This window comes from Mus caroli, chromosome 2 (genome assembly GCF_900094665.2).
Source record: "Mus caroli chromosome 2, CAROLI_EIJ_v1.1, whole genome shotgun sequence".
NCBI lineage: Eukaryota > Metazoa > Chordata > Mammalia > Rodentia > Muridae > Mus > Mus caroli.
In genome coordinates, this window is record NC_034571.1 from 10181282 (window position 1) to 10190875 (window position 9594).

General features: G+C 41.9%; 1 protein-coding gene across 1 annotated transcript in view; it reads right to left on the reverse strand.

The window, feature by feature from the left end:
* Cubn (cubilin) overlaps positions 1–9099 on the reverse strand; it is a 225260-nt gene extending 216161 nt beyond the window's left edge. Inside the window, exons 1-6 of the mRNA XM_021155681.2 lie at positions 8833–9099; positions 8313–8442; positions 7207–7302; positions 6627–6665; positions 4026–4127; positions 3310–3413 (exon numbers count right to left, since the gene is read on the reverse strand). Of these exons, the coding sequence (XP_021011340.1) occupies positions 3310–3413; positions 4026–4127; positions 6627–6665; positions 7207–7302; positions 8313–8442; positions 8833–8945 (584 nt within the window). The 5' untranslated portion in view covers positions 8946–9099. The remainder of the gene's footprint in view (positions 1–3309; positions 3414–4025; positions 4128–6626; positions 6666–7206; positions 7303–8312; positions 8443–8832) is intronic.
* Positions 9100–9594: the final 495 nt, after the last annotated feature.

Sequence of the window (9594 nt, forward strand, 5' to 3'; positions counted from 1 at the left end):
AGGGAAGTGGGGGGCGCTATGGGGGACTTTTGGGATAGCATTGGAAATGTAATTGAGGAAAATATGTAATAAAAATATTAAAAATCAAAAAAAAAGAAAAGAAATTGCCAATAAAACAAGGATCCCAACTAATAGTACTTACATGATGCCTCATCTTCTCAAAGACATTCATAATTATGAATTGTTAAACTTGTGAAGAAAGAATTCCATGTCCCCCAACTAAGCTGACTCACAGAATTTTCTAATAGCTTGCCATACCCACACATTGCTAACTCAGATCATTCAACAGCAGCTCATGATTTCCTTATTAACTCCATGGTTCAGTTTCCCAAAGGAGCTTCTGAACCCAGTGAAACTACTGGTAATTAAGCATTTTCACTTCACAGACTTAACAGAATTCCAGAAATGGTTTAAATGCTCAGTATTTTATTACATATATTCTCACAAAGCAAAAACTAAATTTTATGCTAATGAGCAATATATATTTTATTTCATCCCTTCAAGATGTTGAGGGTGGATAATGGCTTAGCCAGTGAATTGCTTGTCTTGTAAGTGTGAAGACAAGAGCTCAATGCCCAGAACCCATTGAAAAAGGAGAGAGGGAAAAAAGGTCTAGGCACTGTGGCTTACACTAATAATCTTGGTAATGGAACGTCAGGGAGAGGAGGGCCCCTGGGTCTGGCTGGCCAGTCAGCCTGGTCTACTTGGCACTTTCCAGACCAATGGGAGACTGTCTAAAAACCAAGCTGAGGGGCTAGAAGTGTGTAGGCAGTTAAAGGCACGTGCTGCCTTTCCAGGGTACCTGGGTGTGGTTCCCAGCACTCACAGGGCAGCTCACAACCATCTGTAACTCCAGGAAGTAAACACCTCTTCTCTCCTATGTGAGCACTAGGCATGCATGTGGTACACAGATATGCATGGAGGCAAAGCACTCAGACATATAAAATTTAAAAAATAATAAAAATTACAACAACAAAAACAACAAACAAAACCCAAGGTAGATGGCACCTGAGGAGAGACATCTGAGGTTGTTCCCTGGCTGCTACATACATGTGCATCCATGCACGAATACAGGAAAACGTACATATAGACACAAGTTCCTGGAATATACCTCAATTCATGTATTTAAGATGTATTCAACTTGCTGGGCGTGGTGGCTCACACCTTTAATCCCAGCACTTGGAGGCAGAGGCAGGCAGACTTCTGAGTTCGAGGCCAGCCTGGTCTACAAAGTGAGTTACAGGACAGCCAGGGCTACAGAGAAACCCTGTCTCGAAAAACCAAAAAAAAAAAAAAAGATGTACTCAACTTGGATTCTCCAGGCTACATAAACCATTTTCATACCAAGAAATTAAGAGTTAAATGCTCTGCTTTCAAATGTCCCCCAGTAAATCTATAAGGGCAGCATCTAGAAACAACCAGGAGCCAAGAGTTAGCAGAAATCCTTCTGCTTTCCTGTGCGTAGGGAACAAGAGCGAGTTCAGTCCTGTCTTGTAAGGGTATGCTACCTCCCTCCGAGAAACAACACTGTCTCTCCCTCTCTCCTTCTTCCTCTCCCTTCTTGTGTGTGTATCTCACATCCTTGACATGCAATGAAGAGTTGTGAATTGTGAATGCTACAGGTCCCTCCCCCCTTCCCCCTTTTATAGGGTAAGTATGAAAAATAATGCTAGAAAACCAATAGCAAGGCTTATATGAACGGCTCCTCTTTGACCCACACCACCACAGATTTACTGGCATAGAATGCACCAACAGGTGGTGAGATAAGAAATATTGGAATGATATCTAACCTCCAGGACATTACTAGATACTGTGGAGGCAAGCAATCAAATGTGCTAGGAGTCAGTTTGGGACACTTGTCACTGATATCTCCAGTTGGACACTCTGATTGATAAATGGCCATAAACAGAAACCATGCGATAATGCTTTCAAGGGAATGAAAGTCAGCTGGAGCCAGACTGTGACTGGCAGCAATGTCACTGGGCATGGTTTCAATTAGATACAAAGTCTGAACAGTAAAGCCCTCAAAAAGTTCACTGGTTGTCCTTCAAAGCTATGGCTTTTACTAATGACTCCAATCACTATGCCCCATGACCAGGCCTCTCAGAGAACATAGTATTAGACATAAGGGAGAGGTGGCCATTTGGGGTTGTGCACAATAATTGAATTTATAAACATGCGTAGTAGAAGTTTGCCTGAGTCAAATTTATTAACCTAGAGTGAATCAAAGTATTAAAGCTCAGAACAAAGGAACTATGGTTCCTTCTTGAGAAAGTATGTTAAAAGATGACAGGGTTAAAGCAAAATTATTACACTCATTTCTGCAGGGCACTGCTACAAGACACCAGAGGCGTGAGGAAGGGAACAAATAAACCGCCCTTTAATCAAGTTAGATTATTCTGCTGAGCAATGAGGAAGTCGTGCGGTAGCAAAACTGGCTTTTTAATCCTTATGGGGCCTTGGAACACAGGCAGGTAGCCAAAATCTAGCAAAAGATGCTGTTAAGTTCCTCGCAAAAATTATTTTAAGAAACTCTACACTAGTAAATCTGCCAATGATCAAGCATAAACTTCCTGACTTGATTATCAGAATGTGCATCGGAGGCAGCAGCTGGCTTTACTGACCAACACTGCTGAAGTCCAGTGGGAAGACAGAGGCTTTGTGGTATCTAGTTCAGTTTAAGGGACGGTTTCCTGGGCAAGACTATAGGTGGGATGAGGTTATCGGAAGATGCCATGAGTGCATCATTTGATCAAAATGAGTCTGTAAAGGGACAAGCTGCATGGGGCATTATGGCTGCTGGGACCTTATGGCTAATTGAGAATGCAGTGTATTAACTGGGTCTCTGAATGTTCTTTCAATCTTTGTTGTTTTGGTCAACATTCTTTCACAGTGTGAATGAAGTGCCCATATTGCAACTGTAAGCATGCTAGTATATGAAATTAGCATAGCACTGGGACACAGGGATGGTGGCCTGTGCCTGCGCCACATAATTTCATCCCATAGCTGCTCTTTAAGAATCTGATTCTTGCTCAGGCATCAACTCAGCTTGCACCACGTTTTCTGATCACTCTGTGACAGTCATGCTGGCCTTCTCCTTCCTCAGAGATGCTGCTAAAATGACTTCTTCATGGGGTGAAAATTTGTATTTATTTGAGCAAAAAATATCTATGAATATGTTCAATAAAAGTCAGGTAGCCCCTATGGGTGCCTTAGTCTCCTGGTATTATAGACCGTCATTTGGATACTTGTAATGACTTGCTTTTCTTGTCCTCCAGAAATACACACAACATTTTAAAAAGAAGTTACCTGAAACTCCCCATGGTGTTCACACAAGTGGATCCACTCTGGCAGCCAAAGGGTGTTCCAGCATAAAGTACACACTCGTTAACATCCTCTGAGCAGAAGAGACCCTGCAGAGATGTAAAGAACCCAGTCAGGCACCATAGGACATGGGCATTTATGGAACAATATTTATACAATATATTTAATGACTTATATGTGGACAATAAGCCCTTGGTGAAAGCAAATACAATATTAATAATATTAATCTTGGGCTAAGATTCTTCTAGAACTCAGATCAGACCAGGAGCAAGATGCTCCTCACAGGAGTACATTGGTCAAGTGGTCACAAGAGAGAATCTTTACATAGATGAGTCCTTATTTCAAAAGGCTGCTATACTTGGGGGTGGTTACTTAGTGATTTTGTTGGTGTCAGTGTATGCAGTATTCTCACTGCTACTAAAAGAGAAGAGGGCAAGAATATTCACATATGCACTCCAAGACTCAGCCCATGCTTTCCAGTGCTGAACTACTCAAGCCAGTGCTAACAGAACGAACCATCATGGCCCAGGGTTTAAATCATCATCTCTGCCACTATTTGGCACAAGTCACTGTGACTCGTGAGACACAGAATCCTAGAAATTTTGGTGGATAATAGGTGTGTCTGAATGCATCCGAAGAAGCCATGGCTGGCTCCCTGCCAGCCGTTCTCTGATTTTTAAGTGAAAGCCTGAGTGACTCACCTTCCACTGTGAAGGGCAGATACAAATAAAGGAGTCATGCAGGTTGACACAGGTGCCGCCATTGTGGCAGGGATTGCTACTGCAAACTTTTCTCTCCACATTCTGAAAAAAAGGACAGGACAGTTAAGTCAGCGAGAGAATAGTGCTTGTCCTCAGTGCACAGTGAAGAGCGCTTCAGTTAGCCTGTGGGTTTCTCCTCACCTGTGAGGGCTTCCTCCAGAATTCCTCCAATGACTCTCTTCCCCCTTCTAGTCAATTCTCTTGTAAAAATTGCAATCATGCTCATTTTCCTTGACACCCTACATACTTTAGAGCATGGTTCATCTGAGAAACAAGTGCTACTAGACAGGAATAAAGATTTCTAGCACTGACTGCTCTTCCAGAGGTCCTGAGTTCAATTCCCATCAACCACATGGTAACAGGATCTGATGCCCTCTTCTGGTGTGTCTAAAGACAGCTACAGTGTACTCACATAAAATAAATAAATAAATAAATCTTAAAAGAGAGAGAGAGAGAAAGGAAGGAAGGAAGGAAGGAAGGAAGGAAGGAAGGAAGGGAGGGAGGGAGGAAGAAGTCTTCAAATGCGGGTATAAGAATGAATGTTGCTATTGCACTAAGAAAATGAAATGGAAATTTCCACTCTTTTGCCTAGTGGTCTTATTTCAGGTACCTCTAGATAAGCCTTTGAAAACGGATCATCTTTTATTACCACCCCTCCTGCCACTGGCTCAGATGACTGAACTCTTTTCTCTCCAAGCCCCTTTGTTTGAAATGGAGCCAGCAGATACACCTTTTGCCCTCTGCTCACCTGACTGCTTTTAGACCAGAACAGCAAACAGGGCTACCTTTGTCCACACAAACTGGGGAATCTCACCATTCGTCAGCTACCGGGCACTATTCTGTACAATTTGTAAAGATTTGGGGGTGCAGAGGCAACAGTTTCATCGAGGGCAAGTGATGATGCAGTCAAGACATTTTAATGCATTGACCTTAGTCAAATCCTGTTTCAAACAGGGACAACGTGTTTTTTATATCCATACACATGTACCAACAAAGGCTCAGAGAAAACCAACTTAGTTCTGTGGACAAAATTCCGGTAGCTGACGAAGGGTGTGATCTCCAACTAGCCCAGTGCTGTTTACTGCAAAGCCCATTCTTTCTCTGCCCTGGTCATAAATCCCAGGACTATACTTGCATGTGTGTCTGTGAATTCTGCTTTCTTCCCTCCTATGATTTGTCTTTATGTCAGAACCACAATGAGTTATGTCCAGTAAAGGGCCAAAGGACATTATTAAGAACATTGGCCACAAAGTTTTGAGTTTTCTGGTGAATGAAAGCAGTTCAAAGCCATAGATTTGGGGGTTCTAGCAGGAACAAAAATTAGTTAGCAGTCAGGAGGAAGAGGAGGAGGGGGTGGCAGTGACTGTGCTGACCTCGTCCTGTCACCGAGCAGAAGGAAATTGACATTGGAAACCATTAAAACCTTGACCCAGACGATAGGGGAGAGAACAGCGGAAGCTCATTTTAATCGCAATCTCCGTTCTTGACCAGCCATGAAACTGGGAAGCACTGTAAGGAGTTTGAAAACCCCCATGATGCTTTGCTCCACAGCAGCCAGTTCTCTTTACATGTTCTCATGTGCTCAGCTATTCCCTGTTGATGTGAAAGCTGATGTACAATCTGTTTTCAAAATGATGAACAGAGATCAGAACTTGTTCATCAAACTTAATACCCACAGTAGGAGGTCAACCATTATGGAAATAAGTTGTAACTATTTGAGCAGATATTATTAACTGGGAATTGCAGAAACTTCATTCAGAATCATAAGTATTGGTACATTCTATACATTTCTTTGGGCAAAAGGGTTATGGTTTCAACCGAAGTTTTAGTCATTTGCCCACAAGGAAGGCGAAAAGCATAAATGAACACAGTCTTGCCTACACATAGCAAGGTTAGAGTGTATTTGCTCTGGGAAGTGTTTTAAGCTGAATTGCCAGCCAGTGCAGTTTTAAGGAACTGAGAACTCTGTACAGCCCCAGTATTCTGAGCTCAGCGTGGAGAGGCTATGTGGTTTTCTGAGACTCAGTTATTGATGCCAGCTGGGGGATCACTAGCTGACCAAACATACACAAGTAAAGCCACAGCAGGATGGCTAAAGGAGACAGTAAGGGGTGGGGCTTGAGGGCTGTGAACTCAGGTGTATAAGATCCTACATTCTTAGTGACCTTAGGGTGGCATACTGCCCTGGGTTTTCTCGTACATCCTAGGGGACGAAGGCGGGAACAGGAATCAAACAATGGAAAATCAAGTCCTTGGTATTGATTGACCGCTTAAAATGAAACTATTGACTCAATAATATTACTACTACTACTACTACTAATTATTATTATTATTATTATTATTATTATTATTATTTTAGGTTAATTCACACTATGTATATCAAGGTGGTCTGTAACTTGCTACGTACGGTAAGCTGGATTCAAACTCTCAATCCTCCTGGTTCGGCCTCCTGAGTACTAGGTTTACAGAGGAACAACAGCCATATTTACCTTAGAAATGTTGCTTACATATTTTCGGTGACTATCCATCCGTAGAACTTACCTGCTGTAAGCTTTGAAAATCTCTCTCAAGATCCACGAGCTGTAGCAGCGGGGAAGAAAATGCACCAATTACGGAGCGCAGAGACTGTCACGTGATGTTACCCGCTGCTATGCTGCTCTTTTAGGGACTCATTTTGCTTGGTTGGTTTTCATTCATTATTTTCCCCCTCCTTATTCCCCTCCCTTCTGGGGTTTCTTTCTACCTGTAAATTTTTAAAGGTCTTAAAAAAAGAAGTTCAGCCCACTGATAAGCTGACTCTCTGTTTCCTTCACAAGGAGATTACAGCACAAAGACAGTGATAACCCCCCCTCAGTCTGCAAGGAAGATGCTATCAGGACTTGAACAAAGCCAAGTCTTGGGCAAGGGAGATGCTATCAGAACTTGAACAAAGCCTTGCCGTAGTGCTTACTGCCTTCTGCCACTACCACTCCCTAGCCTCCATTACAGCTATGCCACTTGACCCCAAAGTTCACAATGTAACAATAAACAGTTAAAGACAAAAGAGCTCACTACGTACAAAGTTGGATTGAGAAGAACTCGTTTGCTCTTACCATGAACGCAATGCGTATGTCAACCTTACCTTCGAGTTAAGTTGGTGGACTTGACTGAGTATATTTTGAGGAAGACCAGTTGTATTCTTTTTTAAATCTATAATATCATCTTTGTTTCTCTGGATCTAATATTTTAAAAAGAAAAGAAAAAGAATAACAATATGGAAAAATATTTCCATCTTACAGGAGCAAGCACTAAAGCCTCGTTATTATAAATTCAAAACATGTGGCAAAGCTCAGTTGACTCTTCTAGAGCTACAATGACTTTTGTATATGTATTTTCCCATAATGTAATAACATTTTAGAGTGCATATTAAGAAGTGTGGTAGTCTTGGGCTATAGCTCAATGAGAGAGAGCATGACAACGATATAATTTAAAACTTTCTCCATTCAACCCCTAGTAACACAAAAATGTATGGTTTTGAATGAGACCTTTTGAATTTTAAATCTTTCCCCAATTACTTATTGGCTATTTTGGGGCATTAAGTATTTGCCCACTTTGTAACTCATAAGTGGAATAATAATCAACACTTTCATGGGGGAGTCCTGAGAGTCAAGCAATATAACACACAAGTGCATGACCCAGCCGCAGCACGTGATGTTATTAATGCTGAGTATGGAAAGCATTCAATAAAGTATTAGAGTAACTGACTACTCTGCTATGGCAATAGTGCTGCAGAACACATCTGTGCCTGCTCTGGTTCTCCCTTTTCCCTCCCTGCAGAACACATCTGTGCTTGCTCTGGTCCCCTCCTTACTTCCTCTCTGGTAGAGGAGCTCTGACTTTCTGGCTCTTCTCTGAATGGTGAAATCTGTCCCTAAGCAATGAGCCTCCTCTTCTGGCATTGACCCCTCTCTCCTCACCATGAAGTCTTTGTAAGGCTTCTTTTTCTCATTACAGATGTTGTGAGCCACCATGTGGTTGCTGGGGTTTGAACTCAGGACCTCTGGAAGAGCAGTCAGTGCTCTTAACCACTGAGCCATCTCTCCAGCAAAAGGCTTCTTTTTAAGAACTGATCTTACGGTTGTGTTTTCTATGCTCAGGATTCAAGGTGCTGACTAATATTGAGCTGGTCAATTTAAGCTAGTATATATTGATTAACAAAGCAACATCTGTGTTTTCCCAGTGCATTACCTGGTGTAAACATTCGCCAAGGTCATCATCATTTAATTTGATTTTCCCCAGGGAACCAGTTCTAAATTCAATGTTTTGGGCAGAGCTTGTAAGAAACACTAAGTTTCCCTCCTCCGTAGTCATCCGAGGCCTACACAATTTGAGCAGAGAATTCATCAGTAATTAGCACATAGAATTTTAAATTTTAAACCAAGTTTCTTGCAGAATAATGACAGACTTGCTATACATATCCTCATGTCACACTCAATCCAACTAAACCATCTCTATTCATCTATCATTATTTCTCTGAGAATTTCTTAATGATATATTTCCCAGGAATTGCAGATGTGACTCACTCACAAGTGGACAAAGACCATTTGTAAATCAGAAAACAGTTCTTTATACCAGCCCAAATCTTTTCCCCAGTGGCTTTTTAACATCGCTGCTTTCCTTTAGAAACTTTGACTTCTCGTGTTATTTGTTACGCACAGCGAGGATAGACTCCAGTCCCTTAGCAGAAATAAGCCATGGTTATACTTACTGGTGGAGATCAGCAATCCTTTTCTGTAGCTTCCGCTCCGGCGTTCCAGTTTTGCCATCTAATCCGGGTACCATCAATAAAGTAACAAAACCCCAGAGAAAATGTGAGGCCATGCTCCTCAGCAGCCCCCAGCTCACCTAGCCGGCAAGAGGGCGACCACTCTGGCCAGCTGAGTCCAGAATTTGAGGGCTGCTTGCAGCCAGTTGCTCTTTAATCAGCAAAATATTCTTTAACTTTCCAGTCTTTCCAAGAAGGCTTAAGTTATTTTGTTCCTTCCTGAAGAATGTCAATGATCTTAGATCTCTAGCACTGTTCAACTTGTGAGGGGTCAAAATCTACCTTAAGTTATGCACAACTTAATCATTATTTGTTTAACCTTTGAAACAGTAACCAGCGGCTCCAGAATCATCCACTGAAGGAATCCTTGCTTAGGAGGCTCTCAGCTTTTGGTAAATAGTGCTGGAGAAATAGAATTTCTGCAAAAAAGTGATTTCTTTATCTCATACTATGCATAAAGCTTACTGCTAAGTGTTCTTCAGAGCCCCAAATTTAAGAAGAAGAAATTTAAGAAGAAATCGTGCCGGTGGATTTGCACTCATTTCTTGGCCCTGAACCACAAAAGTAGGAACAGTAAAACCAAAAAGAAACCAGGAGAAGGAGTCAGTGTCAAAATTCAAGAGGATTCAAAGGCAACTTCAGGGGATCAGCTTACATCAGTGGGGAGCCACAGGGAAGTGGCCCTGTGTTCCAGTAAGTAATCCT